General features: G+C 39.5%; 2 protein-coding genes across 5 annotated transcripts in view; one reads left to right on the top strand and one right to left on the bottom strand.

The window, feature by feature from the left end:
- The window catches only part of PROS1 (protein S), a 65423-nt gene extending 58874 nt beyond the window's left edge, over positions 1-6549 (bottom strand). Inside the window, exon 1 of the mRNA XM_061434657.1 lies at positions 6324-6549. Within this exon, the coding sequence (XP_061290641.1) occupies positions 6324-6399 (76 nt within the window). The 5' untranslated portion in view covers positions 6400-6549. The remainder of the gene's footprint in view (positions 1-6323) is intronic.
- An 8190-nt stretch (positions 6550-14739) lies between these two features.
- ARL13B (ADP ribosylation factor like GTPase 13B) overlaps positions 14740-26343 on the top strand; it is a 75300-nt gene continuing 63696 nt past the window's right edge. The window contains exon 1 of one of the 4 annotated variants that reach the window (XM_061434985.1): positions 14740-15125. In XM_061434985.1, the coding sequence (XP_061290969.1) occupies positions 15067-15125 (59 nt within the window). In that variant the 5' untranslated portion in view covers positions 14740-15066. Of the gene's footprint in view, positions 15126-22984; positions 26121-26343 lie in introns of those variants that run through there. The other 3 variants (XM_061434769.1, XM_061434829.1, XM_061434904.1) reach the window with 3 other exon arrangements.

The raw sequence follows: 26343 nt of genomic DNA on the forward strand, positions 1-26343 counted from the left end.
GATTGGGATAAGAAATCAAGGAAAAGAAGGAAAATAAAACAAGTAATAAGGAAAGATACATTTAACGTATATTGTGTGGGATCAAGTAGTGCAACTAGAAAGAGTTATTTCAAAGAGTAATGTGCTCTTTACCTTGACAATTACCCTCGACCAATACCCACAAAGGCTTAAATAGAAGCCTGCCCAAGTACCTAGGAATCATAAGTTTCCCAAAAGCTTTGTCCCTTTAGAAACATAGACCTTAACAACCACTGCTGCTGCTAAGTCGGTTCAGTTGTGTTCTACTCTGTGTGACCCCATAGACGGCCGCCCACCAGGCTTCCCCGTCCCTGGGATTCTCCAGGCAAGAACACTGGAGTGGGTTGCCATTTCCTTCTCCAACAACCACAGAGGCTGTATATTGTAACCCTGCTTATTTAACTTATATGCAGAGTACATCATGAGAAATGCTAGTCTGGATGAAGCACAAGCTGGAATCAAGATTGCGGGGAGAAATATCAATAACTTCAGATATGCAGATGACACCACCCTTATGGCAAAAAGCAAAGAACTAAAGAGCCTCTTGATGAAAGTGAAAGAAGAGAATTGAAAAGTTGGCTTAATACTTAACATTCAGAAAACTAAGATCATGGCATCCAGTTCCATCACTTCATGGCAAATAGATGGGGAAACAATGGAAACAGTGACAGACTATTTTGGGGGGCTCCAAAATCACTGCAGACGGTGACTGCAGCCTTGAAATTAAAAGATGCTTGCTCCTTGGAAGAAAAGTTATGACCAACCTAGACAGCATAGTAAAAAGCAGAGACATTACTTTGCTGACAAAGGTCTGTCTAGTCAAAGCTATGGTTTTTCCAGTAGTCATGTATGGATGTAAGAGTTGGACTATAAAGAAAGTTGAGGGCCAAAGAATTGATGCTTTTGAACTGTGGTGTTGGAGAAGACTGTTAAGAGTCCCTTGGACTGCAAGGAGATCTAACCAGTCCATCCTAAAGGACATCAGTCCAGAATATTCATTGGAAGGACTGATGTTGAAGCTGAAACTCCAATACTTTGGCCACCTGATGCAAAGCGCTGACTCTTTTGAAAAGACCCTGATGCTGGGAAAGATTGAGGGCAGGGGGAGAATGGGACGATAGAGGATGAGATGGTTGGATGGCATCACCGACTCAATGAACATGAATTTGAGCAAGCTTTCGGAATTGGTGATGAACAGGGAAGCCTGGTGTACATGGCGTCGCAGAGTAGGACACAACTGAATGACTGAACTGAACTGAACAACCATAGAAGAACTCTAAACCAGCTACCTAGTCAATGTAATCAACTTAGGACTGTCTTCAAAAATTATGAAATAACAGCTAAAAATCACTAGATAATTGCATAAAATTAGTAGCATGAAAGAGAAGGGCAAGAGGAACATAATAGACCCAAAAGGAAATAGAGGTAACTGAAGACATAGTGGATAACTTCCAAAAATCTATAAATAATATCCTAAATAAATTGAGAAAATCTGGCATCTATAAAATGAAAGTATGTCATGATAAAGAAGTAGAGAACTAAAATATGATATAGAAATAAAAAAGTGAAAGTGAAATTCGCTCAGTCATGTCCGACTCTTTGCAACCCCATGGACTATTCAGTCCATGGAATTCTCCAGGCCAGAATACTGAAGTGGGTAGCCTTTCCCTTCTCCAGGGGATCTTCCCAACCAAAAAAGCTAAAGGATGAATTAAAAAATAGTATGGACTACTCCTCACACCTCAAAAAGTCAGCCCTTTTTCATACCTATTGCTTTGACAAAGATTTTAAAAGAAGTTAAAATCCAATGTTGGCAAAGATGAAAGGAATTAGGTACTCTTAAAATCTACTTTTGAAATCAGATTTCCAAAGGATATCTATTATTAAGTAATTGTGGTTTTGCATTATTGAACTTTGCCATTTGATATTGGAATAAATTCTGAAACCAATGTAGTTATGTTATACATCATTTTAATGTGCATTTCTTGCTTTATACTTTTTGCTAATGAATTATTACTTGTTTATTTTATATATATTTTACATTATGGAAATGATGTTAGATAAAAAGCAAAGTCGAGCCATTTTCTTATTCGAGTTCAAAATGGTCCATAAAGCAGCAGAGCCATTCTCAACATCAATAATGCAATTGGCCCAGGAACTGCTAATGAACATGCAGTGCAGTGAAGTTTTGCAAAGGAGACCAGAGTCTTGAAGATGAGAAGCACAATGGATGGCCATTGGATGTTGACAAAACCAGTTGCAAGCCATCACTGAAGCTGTTCCTCTTACAACTAAATGAGAAGCTGCCAAAGAACTCAATGTCAACCATTCTACGGTCATTTGGCATTTGAAGCAAACTGGAAAGGTGAAAAAACTTGATAAGTGACTGCCTCATGAGCTGAAATCAAATAAAAAAAATAATCATTTTGAAGTATCTTATCAACAAAGCATTTCTCAATGAGATTGTGGCCTGTGACGTAAAGTGGATCTTATACAACCAGGGACAACCAGCTCAGTGGTTGGACCAAGAAAACGTTCCAAAACACTTTCCAAAGCCAAACTTTCACCCCCCAAAAAGGTCACGATCACTCTTTGGTGGTCTGCTGCCGGTCCAACCCGCTACAGTTTTCTGAATCCCTGTGAAACCATTACATCAGAGAAGTATGCTCAGCAAATTGATGAGATGCACCAAAAACTGAAATGCCTGAAGCCAGCACGGTCAACAGAAAGTGCCAGTTCTTCTCAGTGACAACACCCACCACACATCTCACAACCAATGCTTCAGAAGTTGAACGAATTGGGCTACGAAGCTTTACCTCATCTGCCATATTCGCCTGGCCTCTCGCCAACCGACTACCACTTCTTCAAGCATCTCAACAACGTTTGGCAGGAAAAATGCTTCCACAACGAGAAGGACACAGAAATTGCTTTCCAAGAGTTTGTTGAATCCTGAAGCCGGGATTTTTATGCTACAGGAATAAACAAACTTATTTCTCATTGGCAATATTGTATTGATTATAATCGCTCCTATTTTGATTAATAAAGATATGCTTGAGCCTAAGGTGCTAAGTCGCTTCAGTCGTGTCTGACTCTATGCAACCCCGTAGACGGCAGCCCACTAGGCTGCCCTGTCCCTGGGATTCTCCAGGCAAGAACACTGGAGCGGGTTGCCATTTCTTTCTCCAATTCGTGAAAGTGAAAAGTGAAAAGTGAAAGTGAAGTCGCTCAGTTGTGTCCGACTCTTAGCGACCCCATGGACTGCAGCCCACCAGGCTTCTCTGTCTGTGGGATTTTCCAGGCAAGAGTACTGGAGTGGGGTGCCATTGTCTTCTAGTTACAATGATTTAAAATTCAGAGTCTGAAATGCAATTACTTTTGCACCAACCAAAATAATAACAATATGTGTCTAAAACCATTTAATAGTCACACTCTTAAACTAATATATATAGGATGGATAAACAAGGTCCTACTATATAGCACAGGGAACTATACTCAATATCCTGTAATAAACCAAAATGAAAAAGAATATTGTAAATGTACATATAGCCCAACCACTTTGCTGTACACCAGAAACCAACACACCACTGTAAATTAACTATACTCCAATACAATTTACAAAAAAAAGAGTAATTGGGGGCCACCTTGGAGGCTGTCTACCACAGGCCAAACTAACTTTTCCCTTTGGTTGTTTTCTGTACTTTGTTATCATTATTCTGCTTTCCCCCTGGGTAGATATTTTTAGAATTTTTCATTACATTAGAGAGTAAGATTTTCCACCAGTAAAAAAAAAAATGGTGTACTCTTTAGATATTCAACTAACAATTCCATTTCCAGGATATTAAACTGAGGAAATGAACATGGACATATGTAAAGAAATATATATGAATATGTTCATCATAATACTGTTGATATAAGCAAAACACTGGAAATAATATAAATGTCCAAAAATATGATTTTATTTAAATATATTATGATGAACATTTATAAAGGAAAATTGTACATCTGTTTTAAAGTGTGACATAGATTTTAATTTATTGATATAAAAACAATCATCATTCTTAGGTGAAATAACATGTTACAAATACTATTAAGGGCAAAATTCCATTCTTTCACTTACATATTTTAATTTCTAAGAATGTACATATAGAAAAAAGGGATTAGAAAAATATAAAGCAAAATGTTACTTTGGTCTCTTGCTAGTGAAGCTATAGGTGTATTTTTTTAAGCACATTATATTAAGCATGGTTTAAAAATATAAAGAGATAGTAGGATATAGCCAGTGGTTTAAGTTGGGGAAAGATGGCCAATAGGGGCAGGAGGTCAAAATGGAACCCCAGCAAACTCTAACATGTAAAGAAAAGCAGAAATCATCAAAACAACAGAAGCAGAACTAGTAACACTTATGTAGAGGGAGAAAGAAAATTTGAAGATAATGCTTCTAGACATAAAAGGAGGTCAATTTCAAAAGGATAAGTTTCAACGGTGTCAAAATGTATACAGTTGGCTTAACAATAGGATCACCATTAACATTCTCTGTCCCCAGTACCCATGGGATGGTGAGAAGAGAGGAGACCTCCGGAACGAACTGTTCCTTCAAGAAGATCAAGTGAGAATAGGAAGTGAAAGAGTGGCTAATAACTTTAATAGAGGCGGAGAGGAAGTGTAATGTTTTCCTCAAGTTGGGAAAGTGTATCACGGAATCGCTGTGAAACTCATGAGAAAATGCCAAGTAGGCTATTTTGAAAGATGGGAAATATCATATAATTGCAGGAAGTTACAGTTTTACCACTTCTATGGAGATTTAAAAGCCAGTGTTCTTGAATGTGTCCTTTTAAAGTCCATTCCAAAAAATGGACCAGAGGACTAACAAGAATTATGCTAATAGACTAGAACCAGTAAGAGCCTGTCCCTATTGCTTCACTCCATTGTAGGAAGGTTAAAGGTTCAGAATCTATGTGGGTAAATCACCTTTAGTACACTTGTCCCTCCAGCCTGGAGAATCTGTGGGTACATATGGGCCGGAAGGCTGTTGCTTTGCTCTCTCAGGTTAGTGTCTGTTCAATACTCATTAAAAAAGCAGCCATGGTGGCAAGGGTGAAGACTACATATAGACTCAATTACATAGATTTTCCTTCACAGAGGGCCACCAGACCAGACTCTTGCTCCTGAAAAAGACCCACCAAATCTGTTAGCAGAATTGCTATTCATTCAGCTGTTGGAAATGGGACAGATTACAAAATCCAATCAGTTACTTGGTGACTGGCTGACTAGTTAGGGCACTTTTAAATGAAGAAGGTTGTCCTTCTCTCCTCCAAGGGATCTTCTTAACCCAGAGATGGAACCCATGTTTCCTGCGTTGGCAGGCAGATTCTTTACCGCTGAAACACCAAGGAATGTTAGTAAATTCCTACTTAATTCTCCTGAAATTATATCTTTGTGAAGCTTACAATGGAGCTTTAACCATTTATGGTGTAATTCAGTTTATCTCTCCCATGCCATTTCCTGAGAATAAAACATATGACAAGAAAGCATTTTTGACCAGTGAATGTGCTTAAACTTTAGAGAACAAACTAAGTGGCAACTAAAACGTACTAAATACCTTGATATGACTATATTCTTTTAGAGAAAACTCAACATCCTGCCTTGAATCGAGGCACGAAAACATAAAGAACAGGACACACGAAGATAAATTAAAAAGAATCCCTGCAATGATCTTAGAAGAGTGGCACTCAGTGCCAAAAACTGTCAGTAAAAAACGATCCGAGAACTACAATATTTAATAGTCCTTTTGACTTCAAGGTTAAAAAAAATGACATCTGCTATGCAAACGCGCAGTCATCTCCTAACAATTCGTTTGTCAATGTTGAGATAAGCAAAGCAAGATTAAAGTCCAGAAATTGCAGAAGGGAGGTAGGCTGCAGCAGGGGGTGCCGGTTGGGGTCAGGCGCTTGTACAAATGGAAGACAGAGTGGGTTGCCTTTCCTCCCTACTTTTATACTGCAGTGTGCTCATCCTTGTCATCTGACTGAGAACTTCAACTGTTAGGGGCAATTGGTAGGTATGTGTCCTAACTCCTTCACTGATGTTTAGTATCACTCTTGTTTTAGAATCTGTCCCGTAGGCAACACGACTCCCAGTTGACCCTGCCCCACCATTACAACGCCCGCTAGATACACTGCTGATGGAAGCATTTACTGGAAACTTTCTGGGAGGCTGCAGCCCCAGAAAAGAAAACACGTCCAACAGGGCTCGTAGTTCAGTTGGCACCGCTAAGCAAAGAAGACAAGACGCTATTGATTACTCACAGTTAGCCTCCAAGACGGGAAGCACTAGGGCGAGGCATGCCAGCAGCGTCCCCGTGCGCCCACCTAGGACCCTCATGGCGAAACGGGCGGAGGCTCGGGCAGAAGCGGCGGCGCGTCGCGGCGGGGACCCCTGCGCCCGGCGCGCGGCGGAGCTACCACCCGGGCGCCGCTAGTTAAGGACTGCGGCGCGGGGGCGCCTGCGAGCCAGCGCGCCAGCGGCGCAGCGGAGCCGGGGGCGGAGGGGACCGCCCGCTCCCAGCCCCCCGGCAGGCGGGGAAGTGATAACAGGGACATTTCCTGGAAGCTTTTCGTTTCAGAGCTGGGGGCAGGGCTCAGGGAGAGAACTGGAGGCCTGGTAAACACTGTCGAGACATTCTTCATGGCCCTTTCCAGACTCCAGCGCTTTGTTCCAGTCTCCGGAAAATGAAGTTTGCCAAGAAGGGGAAGCAAAAGCGTTTAAAACGACCATCTCCAGCACCTCCAGCGAGCTGGAGTGGAAGACTGAGTGGCCCAGAAAACTGAGGACTCAGAGATGAGGGTTCAGTCAGTTCAGTTCAGTCGCCCATCGTGTCTGACTCTTAAAGATCGGAGTATACAGGCTTAAAACTTAAAAGGAAAAAATCTGATGTTGGCGATGAAGATGTTAACCAAAATCTGGAAGCGAATGAGAACTCTAAGTTGGCTACGGAGAACAGAGCTAATGGAAGCTAAAGTGATAGTTTTGATCATCTACGTTTTAATTTTGTTCTTGCATTTATAGTGTAAAGAAAGTATAGCCAAAAAAAAAAATGTTCTGGGGAGAAAAGAATGTATCGGATTCTATCATATTTTATCATATTCTATCATATCTATCATATCGTATATTCTATCATATATCATTCTATCGGTTTTTGCATATTACCTCTGCTTTTTGTGTTTAGGTATGCACATTTGAAACATGTTATTAATATTTAAGACTGCGTTTAGAGCTGAACCGCCTAGAGTGGCCATGCTCTGTGGTTTACTAGTTGTATTATCTGTAAAATGGAGATAATAGTAAGTTTTTACAGTTTTGAGGAAAGAATTTAGAGAGAGAACACGTGAGGCAATTAATGTGTTAAAAGGTAGCACGTACTTAAGGCACACTTCCTAGTATCACTTCCAGTATTTCAGCCTAGTGAATATATCAACTGATTTTCTATGTGTGTCAAAGTCAATAGGCTGATGCTCTCTCAAGGGTGTTTCCCAGCTCTAGCTTTCTGTGGTTCTGTGATCCAGCTGGATGGAAGTTTAAATGTGTCACTATTTCTGAAAATGTGCAAAGGAGTTGTTGACCATATCCATATTCTTCCCTCTTTTAACTTCCTTCTTGCTATGTCTGAATCTACCATGTCAGTCTATTCAGATTTATTCCAAACCCAGGCGATTTAATTAAAAATATGTCTAATCTCTGTAGAATTGTTTGGTGTGCTAAGCAATCAGAACATAAAACAAAATGACCTCTAAGTATTATATTTAATTACTGAATATTTAAATGCATTTAAGCCACAGCATTGCCTCATTCGTGAGGAAGAATTAAGAGTAGAATATCAGCTTTGAGATATCAATATTTCAGAAGGGAAGACTTCAAATATCATGAATCAACAGCGATCATAACAAAACATCACCCATATAGACATTAAAAAATATAGAGTATGAAGAAAGAAATGTTAGCGAAATGCAAGGGACCTAAAAAAAATCTTGATCTTTGAAAAAGTTCAACCGAATATGAAACTTTTAAGTCATTTTAAGACCACAAATGTACATCACAGTCCTAGGATTGGTTGTCAATGGTGAAAAATTGTGTGTCCTACCTACACTGTAATGTTGAATTTTGAAAAATTATACCCTGAAATGCTTTAAAATTTAATAATACATCTTTGGAGACATTTTTCAGGTTTTTAATTTATTGCATGAATTCACTCTGTGAGGATGATTTCACCTTTAGCTCGATATTGATTAGCATTTGGTCAATTTCACTTACTCAAAATTTGTTTTCAGTACACTTCTAAATTTGTAATTAAATCTTATCCAAAATTTGACTGGCAAACTAATCCCTTTTCCTGGTTCTAATCCCATTCCCTCACCCAGTTTTACATTTCTCCATATAATCTTCTACTAATGTATTTTCCCACTTATTATATCTATTATCTACATCCTCCTTACTCTCTACCATGTCTACTAAAAGTTGGTACTGGTCATCTGCCTCTACAAAGATTAAGTCATTAGCCACTGAAGCTGCTGACCTTCAACACACCCTGAACAGAGTTCAGGGTGGAGATCAGGAATGAGGCACTCTGTGCTCCGGGAAAAATGGACAGAATGGGCCTTCAGAAAGTTACATATTTTCAGATTTTATGATGCCAAATTCTTGCATCTTCTCATATCTAGAAAACCACTAAAACTGTTAACAGTGATAGACGCTCCGTGTCACTAGCAGTAAGCCTCTGCCAAAATTTGCGCTTGCTTGCATATACCCTCCCTTGACAAAAATCGTACAATACTGACCTTTCTGCTACCTCTTTAGAAGACTTTATTAGCATTATTTGAGATGTTCTCTCCCCAACTGTAGTCCTCATTTTCCCCCCAATAAAAATCTAACTTGCAACTCTCATGTTGTGCATTTTTTTTAGTCCACAACCACTAGAATGTAAAATACAACCACAAGGGCAGGAATTTTTAAATGTTTTGTTTACAACTATTTTCCTAGTGCCTAGAACAGTGACTGGTACATAAATATTCACCTAAATTCAATTTAACAGTATAAGTCTGGTAACATTTATGCCCAAATATATCTATCTATGTATATTTCACATTTATACCTGGGTATTATGTGAAGTTAAATTAACCAGACAGAGAAAGATAAATGCTGGATGTAATCACTTACGTGTACAATTTTTAAAAAGTTAAATTCATTGAAATAGAGAGTCAAATGGTGGTTTCAGGGGCTGAGAGGTGGGGAAATGAGGAGAGGCTGATAAAGGGTATAAACTTTCAGTTATAGGATGAATACATTTTGAGGATCTAACTTATAGCATGGTGACTAAAGGTAATTGTACTGTATTGTATATTTGAAATTTGCTAAGACCATAGCAAAGTCTTACCCCTCCCCCAAAAGAAAGAAGAAAGAAAAAAAAAGAAGGAATGTGAGGCTGTGGATGTGTTCATTAACTTGATTGTGGAAATCATTTCACAATGTATACATACATCAAATCATCAGATTGTACACATCACATATATTACAGTTTTATTTGTTAATTTTATCTCAATAAAACTGGAGAGAAAAGAAACCAGGTAACATTTAGGATGCAAATTCAACAGTGTCTGGAAAATGAAGCAAGAGTCTTAATTAGAATGATGACAGCAAGACTGTTTTTTCACTCAGAACAAATAGGTTTGTACTGTGGCAAAACAGCCACAAAATTACAGTGGCTTAAAATAAGTGTTTATTTCTTGGTTACAGGCAGTCTACTACAGGACTTTGTAGGCAGCTGTCTTCTGTGTGTTGCCTCATCATTCCACGCTATTTTTATGTTGTAGTACTTCAGAGGTAAAGTAGGCTTCCATAGTTAGCATTGCACAAGAAGATAGAAATGAAGAATTGTGGACCAGCTCTTAAATGCCTTCACCAAAAGGTAATACAGCCTCCACACTCATATTTCACCAAACAAAGGAGGTCTTATATCTTCAAGACAGTGGGAGTATCTATCTCATGTGCTTGTAAAAGTAAAAGAGAACTAAAAATAGTGAGCAGCACATGTCCATCAAACCATTTAATATAATGAAAAACTATCAGTCAGCTAGTTAACTAACTGACCAACTGTATATTGGTATCAGAAATGTTTGGTAATGTACCACTACCAGAATTAGCCTGACATGAAGTAGAGCAGGGGTTAAGCATAGTTCCAGAAATGCTCAAGGACAGTAAGTATAGTACAGATCTTCAGGTACAGAAGTCTAATAGTTATTAGATTCTCCAAGAGAACATATTTTTTAAGAAAAAGTAGAGGAACAAAGTCAGATTTTAAGGAATATAAATAGGAAGCTGATACAGGAATAATCAGTGAAATCAGAAGATAACCAAAATAGTATATAATTGTGGAAACCAAGGAAGGTAAGAATTTTAGAAGTGCTAATCATATTAATTGTAGTTACAGAGGTGTTATAGTATCTGAAAGGGCACTCTGGGCAGAGGCAGTCTAGCACTGAGGAGGAATGGCTGGTTCAGTTAGGAAAGCCAGTAGAAGTCATACACTCTGGACAAACTGGAAAGAAAACTGAAGTTATTAAAATAGGACAATGTGAACAGAGAACAAGATACCTAACAGTTTGGAGACAGAGCTAGGAGGAGATATGCTGCTGCTGCTAAGTCACTTCAGTCGTGTCCGACTCTGTGCGACCCCATAGATGGAAACCCACCAGGCTCCCCCGTCCCTGGGATTCTCCAGGCAAGAACATTGGAGTGGGTTGCCATTTCCTTCTCCAATGCATGAAAGTGAAAAGTGAAAGTGAAGTCGCTCAGTCGTGTCCGACCCTTAGCGACCCCATGGACTGCAGCCTAGCAGGCTCCTCTGTCCATGGGATTTTCCAGGCAAGAGTACTGGAGTGGGGTGCCATTGCCTTCTCCAAGGAGGAGATATATCGTAAATATTTATGGGACAGGTATCACCAACTTCAGACATCTGCTGTTATTTGCTAGAAATTGCACCTGAGCTTTATTTTTCTCATTTCATCATCTTAGCAGCCCTGCAAAGTGGGTATTGTGATTCCCATTTCACAGATGAGGTTATTTGAGTTCAAAGCTGGTAAGCTATATGATTTGGGATTAGGGTTTCATCAATGAGTAAAAGACAGAAGTTAATTTTAAAACTAGAGGTACCTTAATCCCAAATCATTATTTTCTCTTGGATACACTGAGCTTCCTAGGGCCCTATCTTTCTTTTACTAGAATTTGAAAATAAGTATATGTAACTGGAGACTGAATGGACACATGGATCCCTACATATAATGCATTCATTTCTTTCTATAGAAATGTACCTGCCATTTACTTATTTCCAAAGAATATAACAGAAAAGTAGATATTACATATTTCTTTAAATAAAATACAATGTCACAAAATAGCAGTAGCCTGTTGATGAAGGTGAAAGAGGAGAGTGAAAGAGCTGGTTTAAAACTCAACACTCAAAAAACTAAGATCATGGCACCTAGTCCCATCACTTCATGGCAAATAGATGGGGAAACAATGGAAACATTGACAGACTTTATTTTAGGGGACTCCTAAATCACTGCAACAGTGACTGCAGCCATGAAATTAAAAGATGCTTGCTCCTTGGAAGAAAAGCTATGACAAACCTAGTTCAGTTCAGTTCAGTCTCTCAGTCATGTCTGACTCTGCGACCCCATGAACTGCAGCACGCCAGGACTTTCTGTCCATCACCAACTCTCGGAGTCCATTGAGTCGGTGACGCCATCCAACCAACTCATCCTCTGTTGTCCCCTTCTCCTCCTGCCCTCAATCCTTCACAGCATCAGGGTCTTTTCTAATTAGTCAGCTCTTCGCATCAGGTGGCCAAAGTATTGGAGTTTCAGCTTCAACATCAGTCCTTCCAATGGACACTCAGGACTGATCTGCTTTAGGATGGACTGGTTGGATCTCCTTGAAGTCCAAGGGACTCTCAAGAGTCTTCTCTAACACCACAGTTCAAAAGCATCAATTCTTCAGCACTCAGCTTTCTTTATACTCCAACTCTCAAATCCATACATGACTACTGGAAAAACCATAGCCTTGACTAGATGGACCTTTGTTGGCAAAGTAATGTCTCTGCTTTTCAATATGCTATCTAGGTTGGTCATAACTTTCCTTCCAAGGAGTAAGTGTCTTTTAATTTCATGGCTGCAATCACCATCTCCAGTGATTTTGGAGCCCCCCAAAATAAAGTCAGCCACTGCTTCCCAATCTATTTGCCATGAAGTAATGGACCGGTTGCCATGATCTTAGTTTTCTGAATGTTGAGCTTTAAGCCAATTTTTTCATTCTCCTCTTTCACGTTCATCAAGAGGCTCTTTAGTTCTTCTTCACTTTCTGCCATAAGGGTGGTGTCATCTGCATATCTGAGGTGATTGATATTTCTCCTGGCAATTTTGATTCCAGCTTGTGCTTCTTCCAGCCCAGCATTTCTCATGATGTACTCTGCATATAAGTTAAATAAGCAGGGTGGCAATATACAGCTTTGACATACTCCTTTTCCTATTTGGAACCAGTCTGTTGCTCCTTGTCCAGTTCTAACTGTTGCTTCCTGACCTGCATACAGGTTTCTCAAGAGGCAGGTCAGGTGGTCTGGTATTCCCATCTCTCTCAGAATTTCCCACAGTTTATTGTGATCCACACAGTCAAAGGCTTTGGCATAATCAATAAAGCAGAAATAGATGTTTTTCTGGAACTCTCTTGCTTTTTCAATGATCCAGCAGATGTTGGCAATTTGATCTCTGGTTCCTCTGCCTTTTCTAAAACCAGCTTGAACATCTGGAAGTTCACGATTCACATATTGCTGAAGCCTGGCTTGGAGAATTTTGAGCATTACTTTACTAGTGTTTGAGATGAGTGCAATTGTGCAGTAGTTTAAGCATTCTTTAGCATTACCTTTCTTTGGGATTGGAATGAAAACTGACCTTTTCCAGTCCTGTGGCCACTGCTGAGTTTTCCAAATTTGCTGGCATATTGAGTGCAGCAAAAACCTAGACAGCGTATTAAAAAGCAGAGATGTCACTTTGCTGAGAAAGGTCTGTCTAGTCAAAGCTATGGTTTTTCCAGTAGTGATGAACAGATGTGAGATTTGGACCATAAAGAAAGTTGAGATGCAAAGAATTGATGCTTTTGAACTGTGGTGCTGTAGAAGACTCTTGAGAATCCCTTAAACTGCCAGGAGATTAAACCAATCAATCTTAAAGGGAATCGACCCTGAACATTCACTGGCATGACTGATGCTGAAGCCGAAGCTCCGATACTTTGGCACCTGATGTGAACAGCTGACTTGTTGGAAAAGACCTTGATGCTGGGAGAGAGTGAAGTCAGGAAGAGAAGGGGACGACAGAGGATGAGATGTTTGGATGGCATCACCAAATCAATGGACAGGAGTTTGAACAAACTCCGGAAGATAGTGAAGGACAGGAAAGTCAGGGGTCCTGTAGTCCATGGGTGGAAAAGAGTTCGATATGACTAAGCCACTGAACAACAACGACATGATCTACATCTTCGAGAAACTAAATAGCTACAATCTACATCTCTAAGAATCCTGAAAGTGCATACATCAAAATTTAAGACTGGTTACCTTTAAGCGGGGACTTCCCTGATGGCTCAGACGGTAAAGCGTCTGCCTACAATGCGGGAGACCCAGGTTCAATCCCTGGGTCGGGAAGATCCTCTGGAGAAGGAAAAGCAGCCAAGTCCAGTACTCTTGCCTGGAAAATCCCATGGACAGAGGAGCATGGTAGGCTACAGTCCATGGGGTCGCAAGGAGTCGGACACCACTAACTTCACTTTCCTTTATGAGATCTTATTTTCTTCATCTTTTTCCTTTTTCATACTTTCCAAAATGAACATATTCTTTTGTAAGCATAACCTCCACACAATATATATGATACAATTCCATTTCACATTCTATGTAACAATAAACAATTCCTAAAGGAAATCAACCCTGAATATTCACTGGAAGGACTGATACTAAAGCTGAAGTTCCAATACTTTTGCCACCTGATGCGAAGAGCTGACTCATTGGAAAAGACCAACTCAATGGCAATTGAGCTAAGCAAATGCAGATGAATTTGAGCAAACTTCGGGAGATGAGGAACAGGGAAGCCTGGCTTGCTGCAATCCATTGGGTCGCAAAGAGTCGGACACGACTGAACGACTGAACAACAACAAACTAAAACGTCACTCTCATCTAAACTATTGGATAGTTAGCGAACGAGTTTTCCCCTCATTCTAACTTGATTGTCTCAGTGTATTGTTTCTGTAGTGCAGCCAGTGTCCACTGGCATCCCGCAGGATCCACTCCTTGCTTTAAGAAACAAAACAAAACACGCACAAGATCTGAGATCTCCGGATCTCAGTTGGGATTGGAGACAGACAAGGAGCAGCACGATCATACAGTTTGGATAAGTATACAGATCCCTCTTAGCCTAAGAACTGTCGGAAATCCCTCAACTCATCTCTGGACTCTTCCGTTGCCTAGCTACGAGAACCGCCTGCCCCCTCCCCCTCCTCCTCTCACTTCAAGCCACGCCCCTTCTCCCTCCCCCAGTGGGGGCGGGGAGCCGGGACTCTTCAGCCACTGAGAGCGCCTCGCGACCGGCCATCCAACGGTGATTGGAGAAGTATAAGGGTGGTGCTTGGGGCGGGCTTTCCGCGCCTGGGGGTAACGTCAGCACGTAGACGCGGGGGTTTTCTCTGGCGGCTTGAGAACCCTATCGGGATTTGCGTAACTGTGGCTTTGGTCCGCACTACGTGGGCGAGGAGCGAGGTTTTCCGCTCGCCTGCAGGCGCGGTTTGTTGGGGTTGGTTTTGAGAGTGACCGCCCTCACCCTCCTCCCGGCTTCTCCTCCAGGCGCATTCTCCTCTGGGCCGCCTCGGAGCGGCGGCGGCGTCCCTGAGGACTCGGCCCAGGAGGACTAGCGGCCCATCTCCGCTCCGGGCTCGGATGGGAGGCGGCGGGAGGAGCGGCCTGGGATGTTCAGTCTGATGGCCAATTGCTGCAACTGGTTCAAGCGGTGGCGGGAGCCCGTCAGGTAGGCTGGAGCCAGTTGGCCAGGTGCCTTCCTAGGGGAGGGGGCCAGCTGCGCCCCAAGGAAGGGGCGCCGCCTCTCCTCTCGGCCTCCAGCTCGAGTGACTCTTACAGGCCGCTAGGGATGCTTTCGCCCCCAGTTTGATTTATCTCCTCAGGGAGCGATAGGAGGACGTAGCCTTTCTATTTAGTTGCAGTTAAGTTCTAATGCGTAATAGTTATTGTTGTTATAATTTAAATGGGTCCTAATTTCTTAAAAAGTTGTGGGTTTTGTGTGTGTGTGTGTGTGTTTGGAATTGGAGTCTATCCGTTGTGTATTTTTCCTCTGAAACTTTTGTAATGGGATTTTTTTTAAAAATGGGGCATTATGAGATGTTTTTCATAAAGTCCACAAACACCTTCCCACTACACACACTGTTTTGTTTGAGGACTTGGACTTGAAATCTTTCTCCACTACTTAATAATTATATGACTTTCCCACTTTTGGCTCCACCCTCCTCGTGTTAAAAGAGGGTGATAATATCTGTGCTCTAGGAGTGTTGAATTAAATGAGAATAACTGATGGAAGGTGTTCTTAACTGTAGTGTAGCTTCAGTTTTTACATGAAATCTAGTTAAGCCCTTTAGTTGAAAAAGTCCGCTTTTTAACATTTCGTTTTAAATGCTAAGTATATTAATAATTAGAGCCCGCTACTTGGTATTCATTCATTTATTGAGAATATACCACGTGCCAGGCACTGTGCTAGGAAGGAAGGAGTCAGTGAAAATGATGTTTTTAAAATTGAGCTACTCAATCTATAAAGAAACCTTGAGTTTGTTTGTCTTTATAAATAATGTTTTTTAAATAATTCTACTTTAGAATTAAGCCAAGGGTAATTTATAGCAAAAGTTTGGGGTTTTTAAAAAACATTAACATTAATGTTAATGTTGAAACATTAATTAATTAAAAAGGATGAACTATTCTGTAAAGAATGAAAAGCTATAGGTATAAGGAAAAATAAATGTGTGTATTTGGAAATTTGCCTTAAATGGAACTTTTGAATTCTCCCATTATTAACTCTTAAATGAATGTGAATCTTATAAGTGATATGATCAACTTTCAAGAATCAAAGATGTGTTGGGTGTGTAGACTGATTTAATTTGTTTTCAACATATTCTGGTCTGATTGCAGTCTCTGCTAAGCCTGGAGGATGTGTCTGGTTTTTTAAAAATATATTTTATTTTTCTAAGAAAGCACAGTAGTGTGTGTCCTTTTAACTAAAAACATTCAAAAACCTTTCACTGCAAATAAGTTTTCAGTTTATTCCTTATTCTTTGTTTTTGCTTCTCTCAGTAGCTGTAATGTAATAATCTTTGGGATGATTAAAGAAAATACAGAGTTCCGAGAACAGAGAATGTATTGATTTCTGAGTAGAAAAGATAATTGGATTGGATTTGATTAATAAAGCAAATTGAAATTTAACCCTATAACTCAGTTTATTTTGTTTAATACATAGTAGTGTCAAGATCTGTGCTGTCCAATAGGGTAGTGATAGCTGCATATGACTGTTGAGCATTTGAAATGTGGCTAGTCGGAATTGAGATGCTGTAGGGCTTCCCAGGTGGCTCAGTGGTAAAGAATCTGCCTGCCCAAGCAGGAGACACCGGTTCAGTCCCTGGGTGGGGAAGATCCCTTGAGAAGGAAATGACCACCCGCTCCAGTACTCTTGCCTGGGAAATCCCATGGACAGAGGAGCCTGGGGGCTGTAGCCAATGGGGTTGCAAAAGAGACACCACGGAGCACATATGCATGCAAAGTGTATAATACAAAGTAGATTTTGAAGATTTATTATACAGGAAGGAAAAAGGTAAATATCAGTCCTTTTTCAGTGTGATTACATGACCTTTCACATTTTATTTTCATTTTTTAAAATGCAGTTACTAGAAAATTTAGCCTTATATATATGGCTTGCACTATATTTTTTTATTGGACTTCATTAATCTAGATCATGGCCTAATATGAAGGACATGGATAAAATCTCTCAATGTTGCATAGAGCTAACTGTCATATAACTTAAAAATAAATGAGTTATACCTATGTTTTAAGTACCCTGTTTGTTGATGCCTGGTTCATAATAATGGCTGAGTAAATATTTGCAAAGTATTGTATGTAGTTTGATTACTCCTTTGCAAATCCGTAAGGAAACAATACTAGCAGGTAGTCCATTTGCCAGAACAAATGGAAAATGAGCAAGCTGATTGTAAAAATATATCCAATTTTGTGGCTTTATGATATATTGCTCTGTAGTTTTTACATTTTAGGCTATACTGGTCCTTATTGAGATTCCCCTTTCTGTTTATATTTTATGAAGATATGTTTGCAAATGTGAGGAGTGAGTGTGTGTAAGAGAGAAGATGATCATTAATACACTCTATTCTGAGGTTTCTTTGCTGACTTTACACTGCATCCTTTGTATTTACCTATTTGTCCTTACTTAGATACTCTCCCAACAAGCATATTATTCTGGAGATTGGAATCAGGGATTAGATTGCATAGTCAGAATGTGTGGATAGGACCAAGGCAGGAGTCAGAGGTCAAGTGTTCAAGCACCAGTCTAGGATAGGAGTCAGACCAGAATGCCAGGGAATTCAGGAATACCATATGTGCTGTTGTTAACCACCAGAGAGAACCTAAACGTAGGCTCTGCTGCTCCATAAAGTTAACCTTGAATAGACTGAAAGCTAGACTCATAGATAAGTGACTTTCTCCTGTAGAATCATTGGGTTTGTTTTTTTTTTTTTTTAACTTTTTGAGTTCATGATACAGTGATCAGAGCTAAGAGATTAACATTGGTACAGTGCTATTAACTAAATTATAGGTTTTATTCTGAGTTCACTTGTTTTAACACCTAGTGCTTTCTTTTTTTTTCCTGTCCAGGGTCTAATCAAGGACTCCGCGTTGTTTTGTTGTACCTCTGTTCTCTCTCAGTCTGTAATAGTTCCTCTGTTTTTTCTTGTCTTTCATTGCCTTGAGACTCTGAAGAGCACTTGTCAATTGTTTTGTAAAATATCCCTCACATTGACATTATTTTCTTGTGATTTCATAAAATGTTGCTGCATAATTGGGTAAAGGAATACCATGGAGGTGAAATGTCCTTTTCAGTACATCATATCAAGGGGTACCTGATTTTGATATGTCTTATTACTGGTACTGTTAACCTTAATCACTGAGTTATGGTAGTGTCTCCCAGATTTCTCAATGTAGTGTTTTGAGTCATACAGGTTTTCATCTGAGTCCTAGGAGTTTTGGCACTTTCCCCCTAGTCAAGTGTGCATAATTTTTGTCTTGCAACATTTTGAGAAAGAAAATTGATGCAAGTACTTGATGCTTTGCACATAGTAGTTACTCAGTAAATAGTAACTCTGATCTTAGGAGACAAGTGCTGATTACTAGGTTACTTTCCTTAATTCTGGAGGAGGAAATGGCAACCCACTCCAGTACTCTTGCCTGGGAAATCCCATGGACAGAGGAGTCTGTGGGCTACAGTCCATGAGGTTGCAAGAGCTGGACATGACTTAGCGACTAAACTACCACTTTCTCAATTCATTTTGCACTTGTCAGCATAAATGCCCTTCCCTTCCTCTCTGTTTTTTTTTTTTGGGGGGGGGGGTTTAAAAATTGTTTTATTTGGGAAAAGTGCGTCTTACAAAAGGGCAGCTCTTTCTGTTAGTAGAAGGGTTCTTTTTCCAAGGCTAGTTCTAGGAATGAATCTGTTTATTCCATTTCTTCCCATTTCCTGGTGAACCTCAGTCATTTAGCATTCAGCCAGAGATCACAGAAAGAACTTGGGTGTAAGATTAAACCTAAATTTTTATCCCAAGATTTATTGTCCAGTTTGATCATCAAAAATACAAAATCTTTCTTTTGTCTTCAGAGCTCCGCTTCTGTTCTTTGCTTAGTATGTAAACATATGTAAGCCTCTCTTACCTAAAAAATAAACCAAATGAAATGTTTCCTAATGTTGCTATAAAAATTGCCACTAACTTAGTGACTTAAGCTTATTAGCCTGCAGTTCTGAGATCAAAGCTCTAAAATGGATCAGCAGGGTTGCTTGTTTACCTTCTGGAGGCTCTAGGGGAGAATATTTTTCTTTGCCTTTTCCAGCCAAGAAAGAGGCTGCCTACATTCTTGGCCTGTGACGCCGTTCCGCCATCTTCAAAGCCAACATCGTAACATCTTCTGTCTTCTGTGATCTTCTCTTCCTTTTTATAAGTAAGGAGCCTTGTAATTACATTGGGCCTATCTGGATATTCCAAGATAGGCTCCTCATCTGAGATCCTTAGCTTAATCACATCTACAAAGTTCCTTTTACCAGGTAAGTTAGCACAGTCACAGGCTTGGGGAATTAGGATGTGGACATCTTTAGGAGCTTGTTCTTCTGTGTCTGCCTTTCTAAACAATCTTGTGCCTGCAGCCATTATCCTTTCTCCTTCCCTTTGCTGCTGCTGCTGCTGCTGCTAAGTCGCTTCAGTCATGTCGGACTCCGTTCGACCCCATAGATGGCAGCCCACCAGGCTCCACTGTCCCTGGGATTCTCCAGGCAAGAACACTGGAGTGGGTTGCCATTTCCTTCTCCAGTGCATGGAAGTGAAAAGTGAAAGTGAAGTTGCTCAGTCGTGTCCGACTCTTAGCGACCCCATGGACTGCAGCCTACCAGGCTCCTCCGCCCATGGGATTTTCCAGGCAAGAGTACTGGAGTGGGGTGCCATTGCTAGGGGAAGCAGTACCCTATAAACCATCTTTCTTGGTCTTAAGTTAATGTAACTGTAAATCCTAGACTATTTATGGAAATTGCTGATTCTTATTTCTTAAGTAAGCTGTACATGCAGATTAGCAAGGATTATCTGATGTGTCATGGCAGAACTGGAACTTCTTACATTTCTTTTTTATCCCCTTAGAGCTTCTTGTTTATTCATAGTAGGAATCTCAGAATTTTAGGAGAGAAAGGGATCTAGAGATATTCTGATTCTACCTATTTGTATTTTATTTTATTTTTAGTTTTTATTTTTCATTTTAAAAAATAGTCTTTATTTTTAGATCAATTTTGGTTTATAGAAAAACCAGGCAGAAAGTGCAGTGAGTTCCCATATACCCTCCCTCCTCCTAGTTTCTGCTGTTACTAACATCTTGCATTAGTGGGGTATATTTGTTACAACTGATGAATAGATAGTGACATATCATTAACTAAAGTCCACAGTTTACACTATTCCTTTATGTTGAGGTTTTGTTTTATTTTTTTATATTGATATTTTAGAAATGAATAAGCAGACAATAAGAATTTCATTTGATCAAGCTTCAAAGGTAGCATATGACCCTAAGATTGGTCCCCTTTTTAGTACTTCATAAATTTAGATAGTGATTTTGGTGCAGTATTATCTTGACCTGTACAATCTGAATTAAAGTACCAGAAAATAGCAATTATAAAATAATAGAAAAATAAAATCACAGCATAAATGGTTTGGTAAGTTTTTTCATTTCATTAATTCTTTTTGTGGTAGGTTTTTTGTTTTCTCACACATACATCATAAGGCAGTATTTCCAAGTCCCTTTTCATATGTATTTGTTATTTGCTAATTGTTCCATGTAGTTTTAAATATTTTAAGTAATAAATACCAGTTCTGTTGTGTTAAATTTTGCTTTAGTTTTCTCAGTGTTCTATTTTAACTTGCATAACATTTTTGAAGTTAGAAATATCTTTTATATAATTATCTCATTTGAAGTATTGTCTTCCTTAGTTGACCGATGAGGAAGTTTAGAATTGTACATGTTCAAAAAAATGTTCAAAAAATTGTAATAACACCATTCAGAAAAGATTCAGAATTCACATGTTTTCTGAGTCTAAGTTCAAAATGCTAATATAATATGACTTATATTTCTGGCATATTAATTTGTTTATCTTTTATATAAAAAAGGACCCTGCGATACTATGTATACTAAAGTTTTTGGCTCTCTTAATCCCTACTTTTTTTTTTTTTTTTACTCAGAATTATTTTAGTTTTAAAAATATTTCTCACTGTTAATTATTGTGTGAAACCACAGCATGTAGATCTACTCAGAAAACTTGGATTTAATGTAAGAAAATAGGTAATTTTAATTACATTCTCTAATATTGAGCTGTTTGATTTGAAGATTTATATAAATTGAATCCATTACAGTACAGTCTCAACTGAAAGTCGTATATTTTAATTTTACTTATGTTTACTTAGCAAATACAGTGAAAGTCGATGAGTCCTGTCTGACTCTTTGTGATCCCATGGACTAGTCCATGGAATTCTCCAGACCAGAATACTGGAGTGGGTAGCCTTTCCCTTCTCCAGGGATCTTCCCAACCCAGGGATTGAACCCACGTCGCTTGCATTGCAGGTGGATTTTGTATCAGCTGAGCCACAAGGGAAGCCCAAGAATACTAGAGTGGGCAGCCTATCCCTTCTCTAGTGGATCTTCCCGACCCAGGAATCAAACTGGGGTCTCCTGTGTTACAGGCGGATTCTTTACCAACTGAACCCAGGGAAGAGAGGGATCAGAAGCCCAGGGATCAGAAAATACATTTATATTGTTTCATTCAGTAAAAGTACAAGGTGTATGCTTAGCACATTTGATCCTGGGGCTGCACAGTTAAGACAAGTTCTAGTTGAGAAGACTGAATTAAAAGTTACATGAAAAAGTTAAGGTTTGTTTGCTGTGATAACATGCCTGGTCAAGAAGACCTAGGAAGTTCCCAGCCTTAAAGGTCTGCTGGGGAGTGACAGAAGACGAGGCTGCAAGAGTTTGGACTTGATTCTGTTTAAGGATTTTAAACAGAAAAATGTCATTCTTAGCTTTTTCATAAACATCATAGTTAGGTTTTATTAACAGCATGTAGCTCATTACCTTAGTTAATCTACCTGTTACTAGGTAATCTACCTTGTCTTAGCTCTGACAAGTAGGTTATGGTTGTGATTCACTGAAATGTGGGGAAAAAATATTTGATGAAAATGAGCCAGACAGCCTGGCTATCTGGTGTATATCTGTGTATGTGTGTGTGTGTGTGTGTGTGTGTGTGTATACATATAAATGTGGGTAAATTTTAGGATAAACAAGATGATTCCAGTTGCCCTTTAAATTAATAATAATTGTTTTTATGAATCACTGTATTTAAACTTCCCATAGAAACTGCTGTTAACTAACTAGCACTGTAACTTTGGGTAACTTTGATCTTCCCTACTTTCAGGGATGGTGTGAAAATAGATGATAGGGTAAAATAGCTTTGAACTATCAAGACACATTATGAAATAAATTCAAAGCATTGGTATTGTAGGGTTTGTAAAAAGCTGAAAGCATTTATTTCTGAGGTACTTAATTGATGGCAGTTACCAAAAAGATTCCTTTATTTTGCAAAACTCTGTAGTGTTTGATATTGTTCTCTTAACCCTTTAGGAAACTGTTTCCATCCCATCATCATTACTGGTCTCAATTCTTTCTGGCTGCAATTTTAAGAGTTCCTTCAAAGGTTCTTAGGGTTCCGTGTCCCCTGTCCCCTAGCTCTTCCTTCTGTGCTCTTCCATCTATTCCTGTAGTTTTAATTAGCATGTGTAATAATCTCATAATCTTGGTCCGTATCTCTCCTCCAGCTTCAGACTTCAATGTGAAACATGCACTTCTGTCAACATGTGCAAAACTGAACCCATTAACCCTCCTCCGTTACTTAATCCCTTTCCATCTGTCTGGTCTCATTTTGTAGACTCCGTGTCTTGAATTTTATACTGTAGTAATAGGTTGAGCTATAGGTTGAGCACTTACTGTGTGCCCCAGGCATTGTGCACTTTACTTGCATGTCCTGCGTAATTTCACCATATCCTATGGGATGGATATTTTTATTACCCCATTTTACTGATAAAATTCTGATAGGTTAAATAATGTGTCCAGGTCATATAGCTTGGAAATGATACTTCTGGGGCTTGAACAGAGGTTGCTCTAGCACCAAGTTTATGACTATATATCAAAATACCCATTATCCCTATTGTGATACTTATTACTAGTACAAACATACTGCACTTCTTAAAATAGAGTCCTTTCCTTATCAGCCTTTCTGGTTTGGTATATAATTCAAGACTCAATGATAACTGTAATAAGAGCAAAGTGATCAGTTCCAGCTTCTGGGAAGGTTCACGTTACTAATTATTTAATGGTACTTGTTTCTTAACTAGAAGTATGTCAGGTTCCCTTTAGATTCAGTACATGGTTGTATTGAGTTGTGGTGTGTATGCATGTTCTCCTTTTGTTTAAGGCTGCTTTCCAGAGGTGTGTTCTTAATTGCCTGGATTTAGCAACTCAGCACCCAGTTCTTAGCTTCGCAGTGTGGTGTCTCAGGCAGTGTTCTTCGTCTAGAACCTCTTCATACTTGCTCCTGTTCTCACCTTCCTGTTCCTTGGCAAACTTCAGTATTTTAGGAACTTAGCTGAGGCATCATCACCTTGTGTAAGAAGTTTCCCAGACCTTCTCCTGTTTCTCTAGGCTGAATGAAGTTTTCTGCTCTGTATTCCCTGAGCATCTTGTCTAAGGATTTTAAACTTTCATAGTGTCACAATGTACAAATATTTGTTCACATTTTAGTCACTGTCATTAGAAGAGAAGCACTCTGGGATAGAAACCATGTCTCAGGCATTTGCTCAGGCCTTTTTGTGTCTGTAGTACTCAGATGCCTAGTCTACTTTTATTAATTACGACTGTCTAGCCCAGTGACAAAATGTTTGCTTTTATTGCTGCTGTCAACTTTCAAGACGTTATAAACCTAAGAACACTGTATATTATTTTTTCAATTGAAGAGCTAATGTATTTGATCAATAATCAGAAGACATAGTCTTTTATTTCTCTGTTGTTACATAGCATCACAGCCAAATTGTTCCCAATCAATGATAATTTCTCATATTTTGAAAAGCTATAATGACATGTACATTTTGTTACATGTTAGATTGAACATATTCAGTGTTTAAGAGTTCCATAGAATTTTGAGTGATAGTTGATTGTTAGCCTTTTAAACCCATTCTTTTCTGAAAATATATGTTTAATGCATTGTTATCAGGCATGGCAGTAATTCATGCTGTGATTTTCATTTGTCCTGCTAGTGTTATATTTTTTCATTAAGGCTTTAGTTACCTCAGATATTTAATTAAAGCCATGTTTTCAAGTATATGGCATAATGATCTTAAATACTGACTATGTACTTGGAGGGATAGTCAACATAAAAATATAAATCCAGAAAGACTTATTTCGTGCAGTTTCAGCATGATTATAATTTCTCAACATGATTTTCATGTTTGAAGAATGTTTTTTGTTTGAATCTAATATTCTGTTTTAAAAAGGGAAGCATTTAAGATAAAATCTAACAACTTTCCTTGGTAACTGCTTTAAGAACAATGTTTTAAAACGTATTAGTTCATTTCAGTTTACTAGCTCAGTGGTGTCCACTGTTTGCGACCCCACAGATTCCAGCACGCTAGGCTTCCCTCTCCATCACCAACTCCTGAAGCTTGCTCAAACTCATGTCCGTCAAGTTGGTGATGCCATCTAACCATCTTATCCTCTGTCATCCCCTTCTCCTGCCTTCAATCTTTACCAGCATCAGGGTCTTTTCAGATGAGTCATTTCTTCCCATCAGGTGCCCAAAGTATTGGATCTTCAGCTTCAACATCAGTCCTTCCATTGAATATTCAGGACTGATTTCCTTTAGGATTGACTGGCTGGATCTCCTTGCAGTCCAAGGGACTCTCAAGAGTCTTCTCCAACACCATAGTTCAAAAACATCAGTTCTTCAGCGCTCAGCTTTCTTTATAGTCCAACTCTCACATTCGTACACGACTACTGGAAAAAACATAACTTTGACCACACAGACCTTTGTTGTCAAAGTAATGTCTCTGCTTTTTAATATGCTGTCTAGGTTGGTCATAACTTTTCTTCCAAGGAGCAAGCGTCTTTTAATTTCATGGCTAGAGTCACCATGTGCAGTGATTTTGGAGCCCAAGAAAATAAAGTCTGTCACTGTTTCCACTGTTTCCCCATCTGTTTGCCTTGAAGTGATGAGACCAGATGTCATGATCTTAGCTTTCTGAATGTTGATTTTTAAGCCGACTTTTTCACTCTTCTCTTTTACTTTCATCAAGAGGCTCTTTAGTTCTTCTTCACTTCCTGCTATAAGGGTGGTATCATGTGCATATCTGAGGTTGTTGATATTTCTCCCAACAATCTTGACTCCAGTTTGAGCTTCATCCAGCCTGGCATTTCTCATGATGTACTCTGCATATAAGTTAAATAAGCAGGATGACAATATATAGCCTTGATGTACTGCTTTCCCAATTTGGAACGAGTCTGTTTTTCCATGTCCAGTTCTAGCGTTGCTTCCTGACCTGCATACAGATATCTCAAAAGGCAGGTCAGGTGGTCTGGTGTTCCCATCTCTTTCAGAATTTTCCACAGTTTGTTGTGATCCACAAAGGTTTTAGTGTAGTCAGTGAAGCAGAAGTAGATGTTTTTTTGGAATTCTCTTGCTTTTTCCGTGATCCAACAGATGTTGGCCATTTGGCCTCTGGTTCCTTGGTTCCTCTGCCTTTTCTAAATCCAGCTTGAACATCTGGAAGTTCTCAGTTCACATACTGTTGAAGCCTGGTGTGGCATAAGTCCTGTTGGAGGAGGTTGCCATTAGTCGCTGAGCAGACAACCCATAAACTGGAGAACAATTATACCAAGGAAATTCTCACACTGTTGTAAAAGTTCTAGGGCCCACAACAGATTTCCCAACTTGGGGATCTGGCAAAAAGACTGAGAACCCCAGGGAATTTGACTTTGAAGACCAATGTGATTTGATTACAGAAATTGCACAGGACTGGGGAAACAGACTCTTGGAGGGCACAAACAAAACCTTGTACACACCAGGACCCAGGAGAAAGGAGCAGTGACCGCACCAGAGACTGAGCCAGACTTGCCTGTGAGTGTCCAGGAGTCTCTGGCAGAGGCGTGGGTTGACAGTGGCCTGCTGCAAGGTCAGGGGCACTGACTACAGCAGTCTTGGGAGCTGTGCTGTGCTGGCATAAGTCCTTTTGAAGGAAGTAGCCATTACCCCTACCACAGTTTGGCCTGAGGCCAGACCACCAGGAGGAAACAAGGCCCCACCTGTCAGCAGAAAACTGGATTAAAGATTTACAGAATAA

Source organism: Bos javanicus, chromosome 1, assembly GCF_032452875.1.
Source record: "Bos javanicus breed banteng chromosome 1, ARS-OSU_banteng_1.0, whole genome shotgun sequence".
Lineage (NCBI taxonomy): Eukaryota > Metazoa > Chordata > Mammalia > Artiodactyla > Bovidae > Bos > Bos javanicus.